The sequence below is a fragment of the Hermetia illucens genome, chromosome 4 (assembly GCF_905115235.1).
Source record: "Hermetia illucens chromosome 4, iHerIll2.2.curated.20191125, whole genome shotgun sequence".
NCBI lineage: Eukaryota > Metazoa > Arthropoda > Insecta > Diptera > Stratiomyidae > Hermetia > Hermetia illucens.
Genome location: NC_051852.1, coordinates 128,787,783 through 128,812,407, shown reverse-complemented (window position 1 = coordinate 128,812,407; position 24,625 = coordinate 128,787,783). Strand labels below are relative to the sequence as shown.

The 24,625-nt window shown below is 41.5% G+C and overlaps 2 protein-coding genes across 2 annotated transcripts; one reads left to right on the top strand and one right to left on the bottom strand.

Moving 5' to 3' along the window:
• Positions 1-1,429: 1,429 nt before the first annotated feature.
• Positions 1,430-13,267, bottom strand: LOC119655970 (WD repeat-containing protein 19). Its single transcript, XM_038062203.1, has 13 exons — positions 13,115-13,267; positions 12,892-13,049; positions 5,535-6,177; positions 5,397-5,476; positions 5,087-5,330; positions 4,666-5,031; positions 4,459-4,608; positions 4,264-4,405; positions 3,852-4,133; positions 2,257-3,795; positions 1,911-2,203; positions 1,691-1,767; positions 1,430-1,636 (listed from the first exon to the last, which is right to left on the bottom strand). Exons 1-13 carry the CDS (start codon positions 13,127-13,129, stop codon positions 1,531-1,533), a joined length of 4,095 nt encoding a protein of 1,364 aa, XP_037918131.1. The 5' UTR covers positions 13,130-13,267; the 3' UTR covers positions 1,430-1,530.
• Positions 13,268-13,413: 146 nt separating this feature from the next.
• LOC119654862 (rab proteins geranylgeranyltransferase component A) lies at positions 13,414-24,081 on the top strand. Its single transcript, XM_038060447.1, has 3 exons — positions 13,414-13,608; positions 22,071-23,225; positions 23,345-24,081. Exons 1-3 carry the CDS (start codon positions 13,560-13,562, stop codon positions 23,818-23,820), a joined length of 1,680 nt encoding a protein of 559 aa, XP_037916375.1. The 5' UTR covers positions 13,414-13,559; the 3' UTR covers positions 23,821-24,081.
• The last annotated feature ends 544 nt before the right edge of the window (positions 24,082-24,625 follow it).

Below are 24,625 nucleotides of genomic sequence, written 5' to 3'. Positions count from 1 at the left end.
ACAGTTTCCTGATATGACTGAATTTCAGTCTGTATAGGAAAAAGTGGAGCACCATATGGTGACTTCCCCTGAGCACATTCAGACTCAGATGAAGGTACTCATTGAGACCTTTAATTTGGTGCCTCACAATTTACACTACATATACAAAGTAATACCGTGTGTGTGTGTGGAATTTCATAGTCCCTATGTGTCCAGAAAATTTTCTTAGAATCGGCGCAATCATTTTGATGAAAAGTGCGTGTGACAGGCAGACAGTAAACTTATTTCAATTAGGCAAGATTACTTATTGGCTAGTTAGCGTTTTAACTAAAAAGCAATTTGTGGATTAGTCGCAATTAGCAGAAAAATTAACAACTAGCTTGGTTGGTAACTTCAGGCAGACAAATATCTGTGCCTATGTCAGACAAATCTCTGTCTCGGATAAATGTTTGTTCCCGGCAAACGTTTGTGTCAAACAAAAATCTGTGCTTGTGTCAGACGAATGTGTGTGCCTGCATCAGATATCAAACAGACAAACGTTTGTCTCAGCTAAATTTCAATTTCAGGTGAACTCAGGCCTGTGCCGTTGGGCAATGCGATACCCACGTACTCGAGGAGGACGATCAGACCTGTGTCTACAAGGGACTCATCTGAAGTGGCTCTTGAAAGGAACCCTCGCCAGAGGTTACCTTGTACCATGGGAACCGGTATGGCCCTCTGAGAACGCATGCTCCGCGAGAATTCCTGGACGTTATGTCCTCGGGCTGGTTATTTGCGTTTCATGTTGGTTGTGCCTATATTGCGGGCAAATCTTCTTTTATTCTCTATCGTAGAGTTGCACTATATAACTCGAGTGCCATACCCCTTAGTTGCGGCAGAGGTGTTAAATAGTCCTCACATCCTATTGTATAAATGCTGAGCCCGCACTCAGCATAAACCAGTACCGTGGTGTTAGTTACGGCAGTGCTCTGATTCTGGTCCACAAATAAAATCGGTGTCCGAAGAGGACCGTGGGATTATACCTACACGGCAGGTACTTACGTTAAACGACCAATACCTTCATTACCAATTACTGGATTGCAGCCATATTCTTAGCACAGCCTGGCACAGCCAACTGCCCTGAGGAAAACATATTGAAATTTCCACATTATGAATTTGTCCGAAAGGATGGCATCTATGGATTAAGTTCACTATGATTGGACTATGATGATGGAAACCATTACGAACTTGACCAACTCTTTCCACAATTTCCTAGTGAATTTTTACTATTTCCACGCATTGTGCAAATGCATATTGATTTCTATTTGAAAACCTAATTGTTCTAACATGTCAAATGCTATGGCAATTAAAGTTTTGTTTTAACAATCAATAATTGCATAAAATTAGAAATGATATTCTGTGCTGAAAGTCCTAATATCCAGTTTGCTCAAACAACAATTAAAACGAAGACTTTTCAACATTAACTTAAAAAGCTTTAATTTGTACATTAAATGCATTGTGTCATGGTACATTGTGCTCGAGAATTGCTTAAAGCCTTCAACTGGAACTCAATTATAGAATAGGTAAGATATAGGGTCGAATATCTTCAACGTCCATTAGCCGGTTCGAATCAACCGTCTCACTACACATTGGACATTGATTAAGTTCTGAGAGAATTCTAGAAAGAAAAAAATAATTAGGAATTTGACGATTCCTTCAAATTTGTAGTTACTTTTCCATCTCAGGCCTGAAGCATGGGAAATCACACTCCGGGCAAGCGGCCATATTTTCTTTAACAATATGCTGTCCCTAAAATGGATAAGATAAAAAATTAACTCTTGGAATAAACCTTCGTTTTATTCCAGCATCTGGAAAATGTGTTGGTAAAAATGGAATAAAGAGCAAGATAAACTAAATCCATTGGACTTAATCGGAATAAAATTCCAACTTACCGTCGCTATACAAATAGGTAACGTTGTTTTACATTGATAGCAAGTGACATCCATATTGGGCAAGTTAGCATCGCATATTGGGCATTCCATGGTCTCACCTTCGAAATCATCTTTGAAGTCTTTAATGCCCTTTGGCGCTTTCCGCACAATTCCTTCTACTTTCTTTGAGTATTTTGAATCAATCTGATTCCTGTATTCAGGACGCATAAGCATTGAGGCGTATGTGAACGCAGATTTTTTCAATCCAGCTCGGTGGCATTCAATGACAGTTGAAGTCAAGATTGGGACAACATCTGAAATATGTTTAAATTGTTATGTATCCACACTATACACTCAACATACTCACGTGATGGGAACTGCGAAATGTTTGCCGCTACATGAACTAATAACTTTGCGGCTAGTAAATGATTCCCAAGCTTAACATGAATGCGAACTAAAGTGTAGCGATGAAGGAGGATCAAGTTATGACGCATGTCAGTTGCAATGCTTAAATTATTTCGACGTAGTTCCTGATACATTGAAAACAAGAGATCATGGGCACTTCTGTAGTTTCCAGCAACCTGTTCTTGATTTGCGATTATCACAGCGGTCTTAGCAGCATCTTTATAGTGCTTTCGAGCCATGTATAAGCGAAATAGATATTTTGGATCTTTTGGCGATCCATCAACTTCCCCCAGAAGGAATTCAATAAGTTGGCCAGATAACTGGTCACTATTTGACGTAGCGACACAATCAATAGCCAACGATAAAGCCGTAGTTTCTTCATTAGTAAAGGACGAAGCCTTTAATAAAAGTTTTAATGCTTTCGAGAACTCCCGTCCAAGGAAGTAATATTTGCCGGCAAGAAGTGTGTATTTTTCACTATCAAAATGGTGCGCTAAAGCTATATAATCGCTTGGTTGGGCATTCTCATAGCGCTCCAAAAGTTCACCGTATAGTTTCAAACGGTTGTGTCTTTGTGCAAGGGTGAAAGCCTCTTGAATGCAACCACACATCACCAGGAATTGTAAAGCCTGTTCAACATCGCCAATTTTCTGATAAAATTTCGCAAGCATCTTTGCTCCTTCGCTTGATCTCGATTCCAAAACTACTTCTGATGCTGAGTGTGGGTCTGATAGTTGCTCTAAATATATTCTTACCACCGAATCCAAATCACCTGAGATCTTGTAACTCGATATAGCTTCCGTATAGTGCCCATCGGCTTCTTTGGCTTTAGCATAAGCAGTATGTAGCTTATGACTCGTCACATGAGGTAGGATCTTATTAACTTTATTCCACATTTTCAGTTGTATATAATGTGAGCATGCTTCATCCCAAAATTCCCCTTTTTCAAACAACCCTGCACCTTCCATCAAGTGGCCAACCGTTATCAATGATTCCCCACAGTCATAGAACAACTGTTTGTCATTGAGCTCAACTGCGAATTGGATTCCACGACGAAAATCGCCCGTTTTTATTGATGTTCTGGCCAATCCAGCTTTACAAAGCCGTACATGTTCCAATAGCTCAGGTGAGGCATTTTCCAATGTATCTCCTGACCCATGAATGATGTCCTCTTTATAACCTTTCTCGTAATGGTACAGAGCTTCCGAGTAACTTCCAGCGAATTCTAGCTGCTGTGCGTACTCACGTGCAATGAATGGTACCTGTTCTGGCGCCAAAGACGTTGCCAAAATCATAGCTTGTTCCCATTGCAATAAATCACGGCATAATTCTAGCGCTTCTTGCGGATTCAGACTTTTCGCAAAGAATGTCTTGGCCTCTTCAGCCTTATCCAATATAAGGCAGCAGAAACCTGACAATAAATTACAATCCTCGATGTGTTGCATTTCTTGTAAAGCGAAAACCATTGAAGCATTCCCGATTTTCTGATAAATTTTAAGAGCTGTAAACGAAAATTGTTTAAGTATTTCACTCAACGTTTCTCATGGGCTGCTATACCAAATGCTGGATCCAAATCTTCTATAGCCTGCTCACCAAGCTTTCTCCAAAATTCCTCATCCTTAACTTGTTCGCATAACTTATAAGCGTCTTGAAACTTCCGCAACTTAATGAAAGTATCTAATTGCTCCTTCGGATCTGTCCCCGGTACCGACAAATGCGTTGAGAGCGTAATTGTACTGAATTTACCGTCCACATACAAGCAAACGTCCCCATTGTATAACATTAGAGGGACTTGCCCTGATATCAATTTGGTTTCACCAACAGTGACAGTGTGCTTACCTGAAAAATAAAGGTTTTCTAGACAACGAGAAATGAGAGGCACGCATTTTATAGGGGCTTTCATAAGGTAAGAGACCCTTCAATTTGTAGCCTTTATTTTCTAGCTTCCTACGTCTATTCAAATACTCACCCAAGACCGAATATCGAACAAAACTAAAAGTAGTGCAAATTTTATTGTCAAACACAATAAAAACGTTCGGTTGTAAATAGTCCCAGAGGACACCATCGCATTTTTTGGGAAAGTCGGATATCATCGTGGATTCTTCACAGCTCTGAAAATGGAAACTAATGTACAACTGTCGTGACTATCACTATCAACACTTACCGGCAAGAAAATGAAGCCCTGACCATGGTCGTCTACAAATACCAGTTTTGTACCTTCTGAATCACTATAAATACTTTTTATCCCCATGGTATGGCGATATTTAATACTAGTTGACCATTGGTCCAAGGAAAAATACACCAGATCGCCCAACTATAAACATTATTTTCATTAATAACGGGATGTTCTCTTGTGATCAGCGTTACTTACATCTGTTGCAAAAATGAGAAACTCATTAGATAGTTTCATGCTTGTTATCACCCCAGAATTCAACCCGGGAACAGCAGAAGGAAAGGATTGTGTAGTCTTATCCTTTGTTGCAGGATTATCCGACTCAATCGACTGCAAAATCAGTTGTTCGCCGCATATTGCTGCACAGAAGTCTGCATTTAATTGAGCACTATGGATTTCTGATATGAACTCTCTATCGCCTAACAACACTGGACTATCTGCTAAATTCTTTCCGAGATCATAAAACCACGCGTGATTGTTCATTCCCGCTGCTAAGTGAAACGGACCAATCGCAATGAATGATGGTTCCACTTCGAGGATTAATTTACTTGGTAACATTTTGGACTAGAATTTGCAGTTTTTGATTAACATTCAGGAGTAAGTGATATCAGAATAGTACCTTTTCAGGTGCATAAGTGTATATGGATACTTCAACAATACTGCTTAGGATTGCTATACGTGGAGGTGATACTGAATGCATAATTTGCAATTTTGTTACAAATGTACAAATAGCTCCTTGAGCTGTTGTAACGGCAAGAAGTTGGCCATCTGAGCTCCAATCAATCATCTGAACAGCTGACTGGTCAGGAAGTGTTAGTATTTTCTCCGTTTCATGAAGATTTGTAATCGAATGGATTTTGACCCTAGAAGAAGAAAATCATTATTGATTCGACAGAAAGGGTAGAAATCAACTTTTCGACAAGCCTTACGTATTATCACCGCACGATGCAACAATATCGAGCACCGGACAATGGGCCACTCCAGTCAAAATATCCCGATGATTTTTCACCTAAAATATTACATCTAAACCGCTGCGCAATTCTCGGTAATCAAATCAAACAACTTACCTGCCACAATTCCTGTCCAATATCTTTCGGATGAGTGGAAATCGCCACCAGATGCCCATGTGAGAAACCTAACAAAATATATCCATCCCCAAACCATTTATGCTGAATCAACGGACCATAGCGACTTTGAAATCCCAACTCAATAGGAGAATCTGGTTCGGCCATGCAGTACAGATACAAAGTCCGTTTTCCGATAATCATACTCACAGCATTTTCTCCAGGCATTTTTTCATCGGTTTTCATTTGAGCAAAGTACATATCACTAGGAACATCACGCAAGGGAACGACCCTCATTGAATCACCTTCCTCATTACTGATTGAAAAACTCTTATCATCACTGCCTAGTGCCAGCAGATTTTCGGCTGACCAAGCCCCACAAACTATGCGTTTTGAATGCTTGCCCAAGATTGGGATCCTTTTCAATGTTTGGTGATTGTAAATCGCTAAATTACCACGTGATGTTCCAACTGCTAGAATAGGAGAAGTTTTCGCCCAAACTATGCAGCTAAGGGGGTCGCGAAGGCCTGTATCCAACAGTTGTTTTCGGTGAGAATTGGAATCCCACAGCGTAACTTGTGATGAATTTGATGTTATTATGCCAAGAATGTCGCCATCACTATCCCAGGAGAATCCAGAGCAGAGGCTGAAAGACAGAAACAAAAATAAACTCAGGTAATACTTAAATAAGTTGTATACTAAAATCTAATCAAAGCAAATCTCCCCGGACCCGGAATAGAAATTTCAATGGGAAAATGAAAAACAGGTATGTTCGCATAATTTTCACCCCAGGCCCACATGATTTGCCCTCCGGACCCAGTTTTCCATTTCATCCATGAAATAATTTCATGACACAGTGTGCCATTAACTGAGAATAGCGTTCCGAGGTACTTAAAGTGTTCATTCTCGACAGGTCATTTTTTATGACAATGATCGAGCCAATATCATTAGGGTGGATCTACGAAATCTGTATGTCATATCCCATGAAGTGATCCTTCCAAATAAGGACGAGTTGCTCGGGATCGATTTTCTTCTTCTTTTTCTTCAGCCTTTGTCACGTTCATCCAGCGTGTCAAGCCACCGTTGTTTCGGCCTGCCTTTTGGTCGTTTACCATCGACTTCGATGTTCAGACCAATCTTGGCAAATGAATTCTCGTTAGCACGAATTGCGTGACCATACCATCGAAGACGCCTCTCTGGTAGTTTTTCCACGATCGTTGCAAACCCATATCTATCCCGGATATCCTCATTTCGGATGTGATCAAAACGTGTCGTGCCACTAGTCCAACGCAACATCTTTGTTTATATAACCGCAAGATGCCGTTCATTATCTTTTATAGTGGCCCAACACTCAGAACCATGGAGAGCGACAGGACGAATGACATTGCGGTAAATTTTAAATTTAAGAATCAACGAATACGTCGATCACAAAGAACAGTAATTGTGTGCCCCTTCATCCAGGTTGCGTTAATGCGTGAAGCAATTTCAAAGCGCAGTTCCCCATTGACTGATAGCTTTGACCCGAGGTATTTAAATCGCTGAGTTCTGGGCAGGCCACTGCCGCTGACAGTAATATGTGCCTATTTCATTGGGATCGGTCTTCAAAAATTAAGTTTTATTTAGATTCAATCTGAGACCGTGTTGCATGAGGCGATCATGCATGCTCGAGATCATTTTTGCTATTAGACACTAGGAAAACATCATCTGCATAAAACAATGTATAGGGCGCCGGCCGTTGGATGTGCCGTATGACAGTGTCCATAACAAGAACAAGGAGGACTGATGAGAGGGCGCTTCCTTGATGAACACCAACAGAGCCACGAAGTGATTTTGATACACCAGCCACACTTCGAACTTTACTTTTCGGATCATGGTAGAGCAATTGAACCCAGCGCACGAGTTCTTCTGGCACTAAGTGTTGTTGTCGAATATACTAGATGAGTTCGTATCGCACACGGTCAAATGCTTCCTCTAGATCCAGAAATGTAATGTAAGGAGGGCGATGCTTCTCACGGTGTTTCTCCATTTCAAGAACGCGTTCAAAAATCCTCATGCTATGGAAAAGTAACCGGATCAGAAGGTAATTTCAACATTCTGCTGGACTACCTATCTTTTTCCATATTGGAACTGTAGTACTTTCTTGCCAGTGAGATGGTGTTCTACCTTCCTGAAAAACCCGATCAAAGAATTCACTGAGCCACAGTGTTGGGTCCCAGCTCTTGGCTTTCTAGAGCTCAGATGTGATGTCGTCAGGTTGATTTCCCCGATTTCATACGTTTTATTGCTTCCTCGACTTCAGTTGCGCTGACAGGTGGAACTGCTCCAAATGTCGTAGGATAAACAAATTCTTCAGTTGGAATTTGCTCGAAGTATTCTCACCATCTACCCGTCGCAGCTCGACGGTCGGTAAGACCGTTCTTGTGATTAACGCAACAAAAGTGTTCGATATCCGTTTGGCATTCTTGTAAATTTGCGGGAAAATTGTGGTAGAGGCGTTTGTTTTCACGAACATTCAGTTCAACATGATCATTCCAAAGCCAAGTATATCGGTTGATGTACCGCTTACCTGGTTTGATCACCCCGAGGGTTCCAAAGGCCGCTTTGTGGATCATGCCTTTAATTTGGTTCCACGATTCTTACACAGTTGTAATGGTTAGTAATCGCGTAAGTGAAATATTTTTTGTTTTTTTCTCACGAAACGGCCACCATTTAATGCGCGGCGGGCCAGCGCGTTCTTCATATTGTTTATCGGTGGCTTGATTCGCAGGACGGCAATCAATGGGCGATGTTAAGGTGCGATGGTCTCATAGGGAACGGCTTTGCAATCAGTGACAGTGGTAAAATGTCGGAGTCTTATGAGAATATAGGCGATTTGGATTTTACTATTCCCACTATAAAATGTAGGAAGATGAGACAATGGTTTGATGAACCATGTGTTCATAAGTACAAGGTCATGGGTGTCCGCAAAATCGACTATACGTTTGCCACCTTCATTGCGCGCTCTAAACCCATTTCCCTCATTGCACCTGTTACCGTCTGCCTTTCCACCCACATGACCATCGGTAATGATGATAGTCATCAGCAGGAATGTTGCAGGTATTTGTATCGAGAAGTTGCCAGAAGGCATCTTTCTCGGCATCAGGTCGACCTGTCTGTGGTGCGTACGCGGTGAAGAAGTGAATAGTACGATTAGCTGATATAATCAGCCGGTCATCAAATCGTTCGACTTCCTTAATGGTATCAGGGAAACCCTCTGAGATGGCAATGTGAACATTGTATTGAGTGTGTGGGCTACCAAAATAGAGAAGTTTGTAGCCATGTTTACCGGGTTCGCGGTCTAGGACCAGACCATCGCGTTTCTTGCAGGGCGCAGATATCAGTACGCCTTTTCCTTGCAAGTTCCTCCGTCTTTCCAGTTAGGGTGCCAATATTTAGCATGCAGACACGTATTTGTTTTGCTCGGACTAGCTTACTCACGTCCTAGCGCCATCCAACCCTCGCCCATTTCTCGGCAGGGCCGGGTGCCGTTCTGCCGCATCGACTGAAGTGAACGCCCTAGCTTTTTTCCGAGGCTTGTTACTCGATCCGGTCATGTTGTTTTTAACGACATTGGATGCGTTTTCTTGCTCGGCCTGTCGCGGGGCCTGTCAACTGGAATAGTGGAATAACTCCAACTATACTTTATTTATCTCTTTTTCCGATGTCAACATTTTATTTTTGTTTTGCTAAGGATAATAAAAAGTACTTTGCCTCAAACCCTCCTCCTTGTAACGCATCAACCATGCCTACACGTCATTATGCCTGATTCGCCGAAACGTAGTTTAGCTCCCTTCAGATTTTCTCGAAAAGGTCACACTCCTCTATTATTGTGCGTCATGTGTTTCTAAGGCGACTCACTCGTCGGCCACCATGGAATAGATTCCGCCCTTTCTTAAAGTGTGACTTGCTCATTCTAATCATCACGTTTACCCGTAATTGGCACGCCGGCTCCAGGTGCTGCTCTCATATAAGAGCACAGAGAGAATATTAGCGTATAATAACCTAAACTTGATGCGGCGTTGAAGTATCTACATTTCCAAATTTTAGACAAAACAGATCTACTGTATCAGGTGACATGAAGCTCAGTATCACTGTCAGCAAAAACAATACTATCAAGATAGATAAATTGAACGACACCTACTAGTTTCTGTTCGTTAATGCAAATAGTTTTGTTGGTGTTTATCTTCAGTCTTCCAGGGTAATATAGACTCGGATAACTATCACGTTGGCATAGTGTTCCAGCTCGAATTACAATACCTCCTACAAACCCCCTGACAATCAGTTGAGAGTGAATACTGAAGCCATTCAATACAGCCCTCCGTAACACTTATAAGGGGGAAATGGATGCCGCAATAACCGCAGCTAACAGATGTCCTGGAGGTGAAGCATCAACAAATGATCTTCACAACCACCTGATGAGCGTTATCATTAATACGGCCACAAACATACTTGGCCCCAGTCGCAAGAAGTCGGAACCACTGATTTGATCATGAATGTAAGCTAGCAATGGAACGGAAGAATGCTGCATACCGAGTAATGTTGCATTCTCAAAGAACGCGGGCTCGCGCAGAGGCTTATCACGAACTCCGTCGAGCGGAGAAGCGACTTCACAGTCATAAAAAGGAAGCCTGAGAGAACCAACACGGCTGTAAACTCGAAAAGTATAGGGAGCAACCGCACCAGGTGCGCAAGTTTTACGATGCCCATCCTGCCGAGATAAAGAGGGGCATCTGATTTCCGACAGAATGGGCATATTGGAGCGATTGGTTGACTGACTAACTGAAGACGACGGACAAATGCTACCACCACCAAGAATAGAACAAACAGTCCGTGCAACCCACCGGCTTGAAAACCATAAGTCGCCAGAAGCCGATGGATTGGTTAGGCGACCAATTACACCAAGTAGTTCATCAACTGATGCTCAAAATATGGAACAACGAATCAATGCCTGACGACTGGCACCGGGCATTATCTGTCCCATGCATAAAAAGGGGGATTTCACGCAGTGCAGCAATTATAGAGGTATCTGGTTGCTGAGTGCCATCTATAAGATATTCTCCTCTGTCTTGTTAGGCCGGATAGCCCCATACGCCCAGAACATCATTAGCCCATACCAAGGAGGCTTCACTCTAGGCAAATCAGCAACAGATCAGATTTTCTTTCTACGGCATGCGATGGAAAAACGACTGGAATCTGGACATCATCTTTTCATCGACTATAAAGCCGCATACGACGGCATAGCCAGGGTAAAACTGCACATGGTATGCCAAAGAAATTGATAAGACTGACTAGGCTGACCCTGGCCAATGTACGAGGCCAAATAAAAGCAGCAGGATCACTCTCAAGACCATTCGACGTCAACAACAGTCTACGACAAGGGGATGCACTATCATGTGTCTTCTTTAATCTGGCCCTGGAGAAAGTGATTCGCGATGCAGATCACTATGCGAGAGGCACTATCCTCTTTAAGTCCACCCAACATGGGAAGAACAGCCCGAGATATACAGTCTACTTTCATCCAGATCAAGCAATCTTGGGCTGCACATTAATGAAGTCCAGACGAAGCACATGGTGGTGGCAACGTCAGCGCCAAAAACGAAAGAACGAGCTACATCGAATCGCACTGGTCAAACGAAAACAATAAAGATAGGAGGCTACAACTTTGAAACCGTTGAAAATTTATCCTATCTAGGGTCGAAAATGACGAACGATAACAACTATGGCGATCAAATCCGCGCACGGTTGTTGGCTGCCAACAGAGCCTATTTCAGCTTACAAAAACTGTTTCGTTCGAAACGTCTCATTATAGGGTCAAAGCTCTTTCTGCACAAGACTATCATCTTGCCAGTCCTTATATATTCCACAGAGGCCTGAGTTCTTAGTACCACCACCTGAGTTCTAGTCACCTAATCCGTATGGATGAGGACGATCCAGTCCGGAAAGTCTATAAGGGCAATATCTATGGTAGAAAAAGAAGACGAGGCAGACCGTGCCTGAGATGGAGTGATGGCGTAGGTTAGGATGCCAGTCAGCTTTTAGAGATATCGAATTGGTGGATCTCGACGCAAAGCTCGGATGTCTGGAGTTCCTTATTAAGGAAAGCCTAGACTGAATACCGCTTGTTGCGCCGTTGATGATGATGGCCGGGATAGTTTCACTTTAGTTTGAAGAAGCAGTTTATATTCGCATGTAACGACCACCAGCCATTTCGTCCATAAGACGTGGAGCTAACCCAAATGTTATATCGTTGAGAAACCGTAGTGAAATATTCCCTCCCCCACGTCGTCGTGAATGAGGGGTAGATCGTTCGTACACCGCATCACGAAAGAACTTGGTTCGATGGTTCTGCGAAGGACGTTGTAGCGAAAGTATTATCATTTTTTACGGGAGTTCTTGGTTTCCTGGCCAGTGCAATGATATATGTTTATTCATATTATATTTTTTTTTATTGAAATATTGGTTTGGTAGAGGTCGTACGAGGTACAGAATACAACATTGATTTTGATGAATTTAAATACATTTCTCTTCACATGATCTTTCAACTTCTCAAAAGTTTAAATTGCTGCTTTACTTCTACCTTTTTTCTTTCTGATATCTTTATCCAATCAATTCAGAAACACTTTTTTGCTTCTCCAGACTATTTATTCCAAAGTTATCACTTTGTGTGTATCTTTTATATTTTAACAATGAAAAACTAACCGCGCATTCTTATTAGTGAGCAACTGGTAAAATTGTTGATATCTCTAACGGTGTCCACCAGCTTCCAGTAGCTTTTTATCTGTAGAAATGACATCATTCACTCTGAGAGTTTTTGCTGAATCTTCGAAAATTTCTTTCCGAATTGAAAATATGCCCAAAATACACAACCATTTGCATAAATATACAAAACAGTGAAGCAAGGTAAGAAAGCAGTCGTAGATGTCTGACGCTTACGTGAAGTAGTGAAAACGTTCCATGGTGTAAACATATTCTGGATTGAGAACGATTTCCACTGACCTTTTGAATATTCACATCCACACGTAGGTGCAGAATTTTCTAAGAAAAAGTTTTGTAACCTGAAGGAAACCTCATTTTCCCCACTTTCAGCTGTTGGGAGTGAGCACGTACGCGCGTATATCTGCAATGGGTTTATTGATTGGTGCCGTAGTCTACAATTAATTATGCATTATCATGCCCAATGGCATACTGAGCTAAATAGCGTTTTTAAAACGGAGGTTTCATTTTCGTTATCATTACAAAATGTGGATTTTCGCACAAAGGATATTGTTCTTTGTTTTAGATAATCAATAAGCCGAATAAAGTAAAATATTAATCAAATTACCTTTGCAATATCAATCGCTCGACGAGTTGTCCTTGTCGGTTGAAAATCGCCACAGTTCCGTCGCTTCCGGTGGACGCCAGAAGCGACCCGGACGCACCTTTTTGCCAAATAAAATAAACATCTCCGGGACCGTGGGGCTCTTCATGCTTGAATAAAACCTGTGGGAAAAAATTGAGCGTTGCGTAAATGGCGCACTAACACCGTTCCAGCGACCAGATCTCACCTTATCGTACGACATATTAAAACCGCAGCATATTATTCGTATAACCGCAACTACACAATCATCTTTACCACAAATTCACATTAAAATAATTATTAAATTAACTCATCCGGCAGTTTGTTTACTTCTTTTGCACCTTGTATTGTTTGACAGGTAACCATGGAAACACGGCAGGTGCAAATTGGAAGGCCGCGGAGGGGAAATGGTCCATACACTTGAGCGTTTCCCTCAGCCGCTCCGCGCGCCATCTGCACATTGCAAATAGAACTGAGTTGAAGCCAGACAAACGACAAAAACAATTGAAATGTCATTCAATTGTCAGAGTGGGCCATCGCGAAGATCCCGGGGGTCAATTCATCATCGACGTGGGATTGAGTCTTTGTTGGAAAAGTTTTCATTAGACGTTGGTGATTTCAATATTTCAAGGAGATTCCAGTGAGCCGCAAAAATGGATGAGGATTTGCCGACTGAATTCGATTTGGTTGTGGTCGGAACAGGTTTGTAGTTTTTGTGCGTATTTACAAGAAAAAAATTCGAGTGAGCAAGGATGACGGGAATCATGTTTTCTTTGTATATTGCGAGTTTTCAGGGTGGATTTAGTTAAATGTTTTTGATAGATGCATATCTTGGAGGGAACGAAACAGAAATGGTGTAAAATGTGGCCAATGGGACTGGATTCATGCAAATTTTCAAAAGGTCCTGATTGTGCAAAGAATGACATCATCGAGCTCTTGCTCATAGTTGGGTGCTTATTTTCGGGAAAAAACAGCCTCTAACTCGTTTAAAAGTCGGTTTGTCAAATGCAGCTTCTGAAAAATGAGTGAATGAGGATATGTAATTGTAAAGGAAAATTTAACCATTTTTTGATGAGATTTTACCAGCGGAAAGCGCTGCGTTTTTAAGAGACTCTTTACAATTCCACCAGCAACCGTCAGAGAAAACTTGATCAATCCGCCAATGGATGTAAGCGCTGCATTGTTTCCTGTTGTATATTTCTTTGCTTTAGCTTCCTCATAATTAAAATATCGATTTCGCTTTCAACAGGCTCGTTTCGTCAATGGATGCTGTCAGCTTCATTATTGCACAAGGCTGCGTACGAAGCTTTTTCTCAATATCCATGATCCATGCGTGTGTGTCTATCGCCACCCCATTGCCAATATTAAATTGCGGTAAAGTTTCAGAACTTCAGTAGTGGTTCAAATTGGCTTTTTCAATATCTATGAGTAGTTTCTTATGAATTGCTTTACCGAATCTACCTCAGCATTGGCATCTCTTCACCAAAGTTTACCCAGCGTCAGTAGCCTGAATCTAAGTAGAGCTGGACAGTCGCAAAGAAAGTGCCTGACGGTTTCCCCTTCTTCTCCGCAGCTTCGGCATGCGAATTATAAGGTATGAGGGCATTGCCCCTATGGGCCAGTGCCCCGTGCAGACCTCCGTAATCTTGTATGCATTTGCACGTGTCTGGCACAGGAGCTCTATTGATCGGATTTTGTTATAAACTGGTCAAATCCTCCTTGACTTGGCACAGGTGGTCTTCTTCATCTGAGGTCCGTGACTAGTAAGTGCGAGTAGATTCCGCCCTTGACAGTTGCCAGCGGGACACCGACTGCACCCGCCGAAAGACTGCCAAGCGCAAAGCCCCGATCGGCCAATCCATTAGCCTACTGATTCCCCTTTATGTTCCTATGATCGGGAACTCAAGTGTAGAGTGACCTTGAGCGTGCTGCCCATACTGTCCAGCGCGTTTCTGCACTGCCCTACTAGCCTGGATGTCTTCGCTGAATACAAGGTCTTAATGGCCGCTTACGCTCTGGTCAGAATGGCTATGTTACGCTTGGGGTTCGGATCATACCCCAGGCATCGACAAGCTTCCATTATTGCCAGCACTTCCACTTGGAATACAATGGTGAAACTTGGGAAACCATACGACTCGAATGTACTGTAGATTTGAGAAAACCCCGAACCGCAATGTGGAGGTCTAGTGGGAGGAGATGCAGGAGTACATTGGAGGCATCTGCCAGGCAGGACTGCGGAGCACCGGTGGCACCTGCACATGTGGTACTTTGAATCCTATTAAGCTTCGTTTTGTTGTATTTTTTACTTAAAGCCCGCCACCATTCGATAGATCCATACGTTAGGATGCGACGCACGAGAGTGGTGTACATCCAGAGAACCATCCTCGACCGGACCACATCTCACAGGCCACACCTCTTACAACTCTTCTTCCATGTTGTCACTTTTAGACTTTACTTTATTTAAACACTACTTTGGAAACTATTCTTTTTTTGAAATAATAGAAAACTTGTTGTTTCTTTTCGCTGGTGTAGATATTTATTCTTGCAAAAACCGAAATATGCCGAAATATCGGTATTTGTAGGAATAAATATCTACACCAGCGAAAAAGAAACAAGTTTTTTATTATTTCAAATAATTAATCGTTGGAAACACCGCATAATTACACTCAGATATTCTTTATTATTTTAAAATACGAATATATATATCCTACAATAAAATGTAACTTAATTTAATAGTTTTTTGTTATAACGTTAAGGATCGTCCGACGACAATCCTGCCGAATGTCTGCTCTAGACTCCCTTTCCCAAAATGTCATTTTTGACATTTTCCCTCAGCTGATGTCAGGTCATTAATACAGCGGCGGAAGCGAAACCACGTTGGCGCCCAGTTTCGCGCCTCCGATGGACCGCCACACACTCATAATGGAAGGAAACATCTCCCAGGTCGCCGGCGTGCGCCGCCACCTTCACCTCTCTTCTGTCCAATATTCGCAAAATTTCGTCCATTACAATCAACCAAATCACCGGAGAAATGACGCCACTCTGAGACGCGTTTCTGTTCACAGCTCTGCTCAAGTGGTTGCCTCTCAGATTCGACTGGATTATTCTGGTTCTTAGCATGGATATAATCCAATGCGTAAGATACTTCTCCAATCCAATAGTGGTCAAGGCTTCCTTGATGGCGTTGGTACTAACATTGTTGAATGCTCCCTCAATATCCAAGCTAGGGCTGCTTGTACTGCACTAACCGCTGAACTGATCCAATTAACTCATGGAGTGCGGTTCCTGTGGATTTGCCTTTGAGGTAGGCATGCTGAGACTTAGAGCTACCTCGTACCCAAATTGTGTATATGCAATGATACTCCGCGCTCCCAAGAAACTCAATTTGATCCTTCTGTCTGTAGTCTTTTTGGTCTAGCATTTCAACGAACGTTTTCTTGGCGCTTCGCGGGTATCCGCATTTTCATCTCTTCCTGTGCAACTATGGTTTGTTACTGGATTCACCAGTCCCTCGTTGACTCTACAACTTCCCTTACTTTAACAGGACTCTCAAGTTGCACTCCCAACACTCTATCGTTTTTGGATCGTTTTTTTTTTCTTCAAAAATATCACAACATCACTACTGAGCTTTGCCTCTCTGAGCCCGTTAAGCATAATACTCAGCACCACATAAACACTATTGGCTCCCCTATCTTCTAAGGTGCGTTCATTACGACCGCAGAAACTCGCAGTTGTGCGGAAAGAGTTCGAAGAACTTCTTAAGCAGAGTAGACCTTCAGACTGCTCGCTACTCGGTTCCTAAACCGAGACTCCTAAATGCCCAGACGATTTCAGACCGATACTCGTTGCACTCATCTACGATTTTGTGAAGTTTATCACCAACTGCCGTACTTTCTCAACCTTGGACTTGGTCAAAGCATATGATCAAATCCCTGTAGCTCCCAAAGAAATTCCGAAAACGGCATTATACACACCTTTCAGACTCTTTGAGTTTACTAGGATGACTTTCGGATAGTGCAATGCAGCGCAAAACTTTCGGAAATTTATAGACTCTGTGCTGCGGAATCTCCACTTCTGTTTCGTTTATTTCGATGATGTCCTGGCGGCGCCTTCGTCTGAGTCCGAACATTTAGAACACTTCGAATGCATTTTTCAAAGTCTCCTTGAGGCCGGTCTTGCACTCAACGTTGAAAACGTGCAATCGGATCCAGTTAAAATGTAAGCGGTTTCGAACATTCTGCTTCCGAAAACAGTATCTGAAAAGATTCTTGGGCCAGTTACCATCGTTTTTTGCCCAAGATCATCCATAATCAATCGATCCTGAAAGCCTACTTGTTTGGACCAAAGACCAGAGACTCACGCCTGATTGCGTGGTCGCTAGAGGCTATCCAGGCTTAGTGAGTTATTAGCTGCGTTCTTCGTAATTAAATACTTCCGGTATCCCCTTGAAGGCAGGTCGTTTACAGTGTTCCACTCAGTCACTCAATTTTACTTTGAAACAGAAGCCCGACATTGAGCACATATCTAAAAAGATCACGTAGTTGCTGACGCTTTGCCACAGGTTGCAGGGGTCAATATCACAATCACGAAGATGCACAAGGGTAGCAGTTCTTCAGATCCTCAAAACCAGCTTCAAGTACATATTTAGGAAGTTTCCTATTTTCGGCTCAACGTACAGTATATACTGCGTGATCTCAGACAAGCAACAATGTCATATATCCCGGCCGATTTCTGTAAGGAAGTTTTTCACGTCGTTCAAAGGATCTAGCGCACGCAGGCATCCGGATAATGAATCGGTTAGTTAAAGCAAAATATTTCTTGCCGTCCATGAACAAAGACATTAATTCTTGGGTCAGACACTGCATCGAATATCTGAACTGCAAAACTACGAAAAATGTGAGGAAAGAGATGGACCAGTTCCCTTGGTCCGCTATGCGTCTCTACACAATCCATCTCTATTTAACTGGCCCTTTGCAAAACACACACGGGTTCCCGTATTGCCTCACAATCATCGATAAGCTCACGTGATGGTCCGCCTGAGGCGATATCCCTGAAAAACACTTCCCCACAATCTTGTGTTTTGCTACGGAACTGGTGTACAGAGAGAACTTGACTCCCTTGCGATCCTGTACTCGACATAAAAACGAGTCCGCCAACCACGCGAAAAACGTGTCCGATGTGCCCAGGGTTTCGATTCCTGCACACATGTCCTAATTAGGACGGACCGCAGTAGCCATCGTACAAGGACTCATTCGAAATCCTCGATCGAGCCCCCACCATTTTAGGGATGTCCTTGGCCTGGCTAATATTTTCCTTCCCGGAAAAAGCACAGCCAGCAAGGGGGGTTTGCGACCCGTCAATTTCGACTTGGGGCAACAGAGCTGAAGTAGTCATGCATCTGGTTCCCCGCTGAAATCTCATTTGGTTTCAGCTGGGGGTGGAGTGTCTTAGCGCAGCAAGCAACTTGCGTGATGAAACGCAATCGTGAACGAATCGGCTATGACCGAAAAATAATATTGGCAACTGAAAAATTAGTTGTTTCTCGAAGTCAAGAAAGAGAACTCAAACGAAAGTCAGGGAGAGAGAAGTTAGAGTGCAAGAAAGGCAGTTGCGTTCCTGTATACAAAAATTGCTCTGCATCATCTTAATGCCAAAATATTTCAACTTGGGAATTATTAAACTAAAAATGAAAAACGCTGTTAGGGTAAATAATACCCTGTTATCCTCTCTTGAATCCCATTGCATCATGCTCATCAAATAAGGCGGCTGTGACATGAAAGTCCTGGGGGTTTAACGTGAGTACCTGTCGTGGAAGCATAATCCCACGGTCCTCTTCGGACACGGATTGATTTTGGGACCACAATCAGGGCCCCGCCATGCAAGTACAGCGGTCCTGGTTTATACTGAGTGCAGGCTCAGCATTCATACCAGTGGATGCGAGGCCTATTTAACACCTCTGCCGCAACTAAGGGGTACGGCACCCGAGTTGTACAGCGCAACTCCACGCTCGAGCTCCGAGGAGCTCTGCCCGCTCTGCCAGGAATTGTATGTATCTGAGGCAGGGTCTCCTACGTCTTCGAAAATCGTGGTATCACTCATAAATTTCGTCGCTATGTAGGCTACGGAATCGTCCATTTTTCAAATGCTTCGGAGACTTTTTCTCTTGGGCCAAGAGTCGCAATTTTTCTTACAACGAACTCAAGTCTCCAAGGAATACAAGTAGCAATATCATTGTTCTGTACTGTAAGAGCTTTGATCCTACGGTGAGACGTTTCGAGCGAAACAGTTCGGTTGTGATTCTCGACTCTAGATAGGAGAAATTTTCAAAAATTTCAAAGTTTTAGTCTCCTATCTTTATTGTTCTCGTTTGACCAGTGCTTCGCCATGTGCTTCACGTTGCTTTCATTAATGTGCAGCCTGCGCCCCTGCTCGATCTCGATAAAGGCAGACTGCACATCTCAGGTTGTTCTTCCCATAATGTCAATATCTTCAACATAGGCTAGTAATTTAGTGGACTTAAAGAGTATGGTTACTCTCGCATTTACATCAGCATCGCGGATCACTTTTTTTCAGGACCATGACACGGCATCGCATTGTATTAGACGCTGTTGATGTCGAATGGTCTCGAGAAGGGTCTAGTCGATCTTATAAATTTCGTCGAGATACGGAATTCTTTCTTTGCCGTGTACAGTTTTACCCTGGCTACGCTATGCAACAGTTTTTCAATCGCTTGCCGCAGAGAGAAAATCTGATCTGTTGCTGATTTGCCTGGAGTAAAGCCTCATTGGTATGAGCGAACGGGGCTGTCAGACCTAGTAAGATAAATGAGAATATCTGCACAGCGTGATATGTCTCTTTTTATGTAGAAGGAAGGAAAATCGTTTTTGCACGAATTTATTGAAGACTTCAAAATGATATGATACAGTAATTACTTCTTTTTTTTGCTATAAAAGAACGCTTTTCGCTACAGAATTGCTCGGGCGATGAGAAACAAATTTCTTGCGATAACGCCAAACACAAAAAAGTTGATTACTATTAGGTCCACCGGAAAGTTCTGTCCGTTTTGATAGTAAAACAAAGAATTTTTCATACATAGAATAAGCTTTATTTAATAATATAATTTCCATCACTATTTATGACTTCTTGCCACCAAAATTGCAATTTGTATATCCCGTTTTTAAAAAGTGTCGTATCTCTGGAATCGACAAGTTGAACCATTCGCTTGTCCTGTAAAAAATGTTGTAAGAACGGAAACAAGTGGTAGTCGGATGGTGCTCCGTCTGCAAAGTATGGTGGATGCGGCAGAATTTGGCAACCTAGCTCTGCCAGTTTTTGACGAGTCGCTAAAGTAACATGTGGTATTATCATCAAGCAATATGATGTTCTTCCTATTGATCACGGTTTGTTTCTTTTCGTGGAGTGCTTGTTTAGATGATCCAACTGCTGCCAGTACCTCTCTGAATTTAGCTTTTCGTCCGATTTCACCAACTCGTATTGGTCGTCGAATATCTTACCATATACACAATATTCTGTTACTCAAGGTATGGATGGGGAAGGCCTTCCGAGGTGACAATATGCCCTTCTTCTTATGATGTTTTCGCAGGTAATCCAGTCTACGAGCAGTTCGATTTTGTACCGTGCAAGCAGTATTTTTCTCACTTAATTCTTATGGCACCCAACTCTCAAATGGTTCGTTGAGTTGAATTGAGCTTCTTCGCGATTAGCGATATTATCAGAAAAGGATTTTGCTTCACAATATCGTCGTCAATAAAAGACGGTCGCCATTAACTGAAAGATCGAAATCTCCTACTTCGAAAATTTTCAAACCATCTTTCGCATGTTCTGTCACAAACTTTACCTTACTAAACACTTTCAACAAAATTCTACATGCTTGCGATGCATTTCTTCCCTGTTGAATTTTGTATAAAATACTGTGTCGTAAATGAGCCTTATCAATAGCCATCATTTCACCATCGCATCTCATCTAAAACTAACATAAATCATCTTCTTTTTCTTTAATTTGATAAACAAAAAAGATAAATATGCGTCAACAAAATTTTCACATATCTGTTGAAACTTGTAACCAAAACGAGTAGAACTTTTCGGTAGACCTAATACTAACGTTAATTGTGATGACCGAGCTAGTGGAGACGTCAGCTCGATCACGATCTTGTGCCACAAATTGAAATCTTGGCCACCGTCTTGAATGTTTGTGATTGTCTAAGAGAAGTATTACAATCGTCTTACTAAAGGCATAAGTCCTAGAACATTGTTTCCCATAGAAAAAATATCCCTGGACTCAAAGTCTTTTGTTCCTTCTAAGATGTGAAGAGAATGCTGTATTACAACTTCTCAAGCTTGGTGGATCGATGTCAATTGATTAAATCAAGCAATGTGACTGAAGAATGAAAACAGTTGCGAATCTTCTCTCGAATGGGGTTGTGTCACCGGATATGGCTTCTTCTGATTCTTCTGCTAACAATTCTCGAACATTGAAGTGATGTCAAAATGTATCTATGACGCTTCGAAGCCACCAACTTCCTTTCATGGGGAAATTCGCAATTTACATGAAAAATGGCAAAGACCGTAGACTCCATCAGAAAATATTTCAGAGAGTAATGTTAATTTAACAAATTAAGATTAAACTTTGTCTGACTTTTCTTTTGCATGCCATTCAGTGATCAGATATTATCCACTCTAAATTGTCTACGCAAAGTATTCCAGAAAACTACTTAGATCTCAAATAAAATTTCGTCAAATATTGTCTGAAGCCAATATTTACCGCCAGTTTAGAAAAGTACGATTATTATAAATATGGAAAATTTCGCGATGATCACAAAATATTTACTTCAAAATAACGTATTTATTTATGAAAAATTGTTCACGCATTTTGAACATTTGTTTATTTTGAAATCCGCTTGAAATGTAACATCGGTAATTGTTGACTGTGCAACATGTTTGATAATAAAGACAATTAAGGATGGAAATTTTATTCACAAAACCAGAAATATTTCGTATTTGAAAAGCCAATTAAATGTTCGTATGGATCTTTTATTATATTTAGCATTAATCTTATGTAATGTTATGTTAGAAACTTAAATTCTTGAAATTTTGCATTAAAAGCTTTTCTTGCGTTTTATTATTTCTATATTTTTTTCTCACAGGTTTCGTAGAATCAATTGTAGCAGCTGCTGCTAGTCGTATTGGCAAAACTGTACTTCATATAGATCCGAATGATTTCTACGGTGGAACATGGGCATCTTTCAATTTAGATGCTTTGCAAAGTTTCATCTCTTCAATCGCAGAAAGTCCCGCAACTGATGAATCAAAGCAATTTAATTCAATTAAAAACGCCTCTCAAATCTGGCATGTTACCACTCCAACAGCAACACCCGCGGATGATGCTATTCCCGAAGGACAAGAGGCAACTGAGAAGATTTGGACCAAAGAAAATGTTCTGAAAGAATTTCGTCGTTTCAATGTTGACCTTTCGCCGAAATTGCTTTTCTCATGCGGCAAACTGGTGAAGCTTTTAATATCTTCAAATATTTGTCGTTATGCAGAATTCCGAGCAGTTGATCACGTATGCACTATTATCAACGGACAAACAAGAAGCGTTCCATGCTCAAGAACAGATGTCTTCAATACCAAAGATCTGAGCATTGTGGAAAAACGTCTACTCATGAAGCTATTGACTAGCTGCATGGGATATGACGAGCATCCTGAAGAGTTTAAAGACTACGAAGACAAAACATTCCTAGAATATTTAAAGAGTGTTAAATTGACGGATAATATTATTCATTGCGTTCTCTATTCAATCAGTATGAGTAATGAACAAACATCGCTAAAAGATGGAATCGATAATACCAAAAAATTCTTGAACAGCTTGGGTAGATACGGAAATACACCGTTCCTTTTCCCAATGTATGGATGCGGAGAGATACCCCAATGTTTTTGCCGATTGTGTGCTGTATTCGGTGGCATTTACTGTCTGAAACGATCTGTTAGCAATGTTTCAATTGCCGACGCAAAGGTTGATTCGATAAAGTGCGGAAATCAAGATATCAAAGCGTCGAATATTGTTGTCGGCCACGGCAATATCTTGCCAGATTTCAGCATTCCGGCAGGAGGAACTGGAGTTGGCAAAAAATGTGGTGGCATATCTCGTGCGATTTATATTACATCTAGTCCTTTAGGAGCCGAAGAATTGAATTCTAGTGGTGGGGGCGTTAATTTTTTGAAACTCACAGACGAGAGTGGAACTGGGGCATTTGTTTTGCAACTGTCGCATTATTCTGGGACTTGTCCAAAAGGATTATGTAAGTTTATATTAGTAGTAAATTATGTCTATCAATCTTGTTTCTGGTCTATATTCACATACATATTTAATCAACTGAGACTCCAAAGATCACTTTTCAAAAAATATGGCACATTGCAGATCTGATTCATATTTCTTGCTCGGCAAAAAGCAACAACCCTGAAGCAGACATTAAACCTTACTTGGACAAACTTCTCACTACCGATCATCCGCCAGCTATTCTTTACTCTATCTATTTCACAATTGATGCATGTCTACGATGCACATCGGGTGCTTCTATCACGAATGATTCATTGTCAAACGTTTTCGTATGCTGCGGACCATCATTCGAATTAGACTATGACGAGTCCATCGATAACGCTGAAGGGATTTTCAAAAAAATCTACCCAGAAGATGAATTCCTACCCCGTGCACCGGATCCAGAAGAAATTGTTATTGGCGATGAAGATCCAGTTTCTGTTGCTGATGATGTTATCACTTTGGATAGTGTCAAAGAGCAAATCATGGAATTGGAGGCAGGACTTTTGCATCAAGAAGATTGTATGGAGGAGAATTCTAGAAACGAGGAGATGGCAATGGAAGTTGGCGAGGAGTGAATTGACTGAAAGCGTTTTTTGTTTAAGTTAAGATTTTATGCTATTCATATATGCAACGTTCTTATGCGAGTAATTATGCTTGAGATTTTTGAAACAAAACACAATTCATATCTGCATATAATCATGATCACTGTAATACGCTAAAAGATGGTTAGTATTCAACAGTTCTATCAATAACCAAATCATCAAATATCGCTTATATTTTTTTAATAAAAGGAACATATTTATTTAACAATAAATTATGATATACTTAGTAACCAACACAGTAGTTTTTATTTAATGAAACCGTTCTGTTAGGGGAAAGTCGCCCCATTAACAAAACGACTTTACCTTTCATAAACTGAATCGTGCAATTCACTGAACAACATCGCTAAACTCCAATCTTCGTCAAAACCGAATACCAAGGTAAAAAGTGGATGGGGCAAGATACGAAGAGGGGCCTATATAATGCCATCGTCGTAAAGAGTTGGAGGCTAAATAGGTTACCAATTGCGCATAAAAGATTCAATCTCATCATTGAACCTTTAGCCTCATATTTTAGTCGCCACTGTTTGTTCGCTCGTTTTGATTCATAAGTGTAGTGGTGAATCCATGAGACACCGACTGAGAAAACTCTTCTTCACCGTAACGGTCTGATAACGACTGGCAAATGGACTTTTCAAATGGAGCGAAGGGTTGAGTACTTTGATGAACTACTGAACAACCAGAACATCAGCGAGTTGTAGGTCCTGCCAACTAAAGACGACGGGCAAATACTGCAGACCGTGCAATTCATCGGTTTAAAAATCATAAGTCGCCAGGAGCC

Excerpts from the sequence above, each read along its gene's own strand:
- LOC119654862 (XM_038060447.1), top strand. The coding sequence starts at position 13,560 with ATGGATGAGGATTTGCCGACTGAATTCGATTTGGTTGTGGTCGGAACA. Across the intron at positions 13,609-22,070 it reads TTTGGTTGTGGTCGGAACAG|GTTTCGTAGAATCAATTGTA; the intron begins GTTTGTAGTTTT and ends TTTTTCTCACAG. Across the intron at positions 23,226-23,344 it reads GACTTGTCCAAAAGGATTAT|ATCTGATTCATATTTCTTGC; the intron begins GTAAGTTTATAT and ends GGCACATTGCAG.
- LOC119655970 (XM_038062203.1), bottom strand. Across the intron at positions 5,477-5,534 it reads TTGGACAGGAATTGTGGCAG|GTGAAAAATCATCGGGATAT; the intron begins GTAAGTTGTTTG and ends GTAATATTTTAG. Across the intron at positions 5,331-5,396 it reads GCATCGTGCGGTGATAATAC|GGTCAAAATCCATTCGATTA; the intron begins GTAAGGCTTGTC and ends TTCTTCTTCTAG.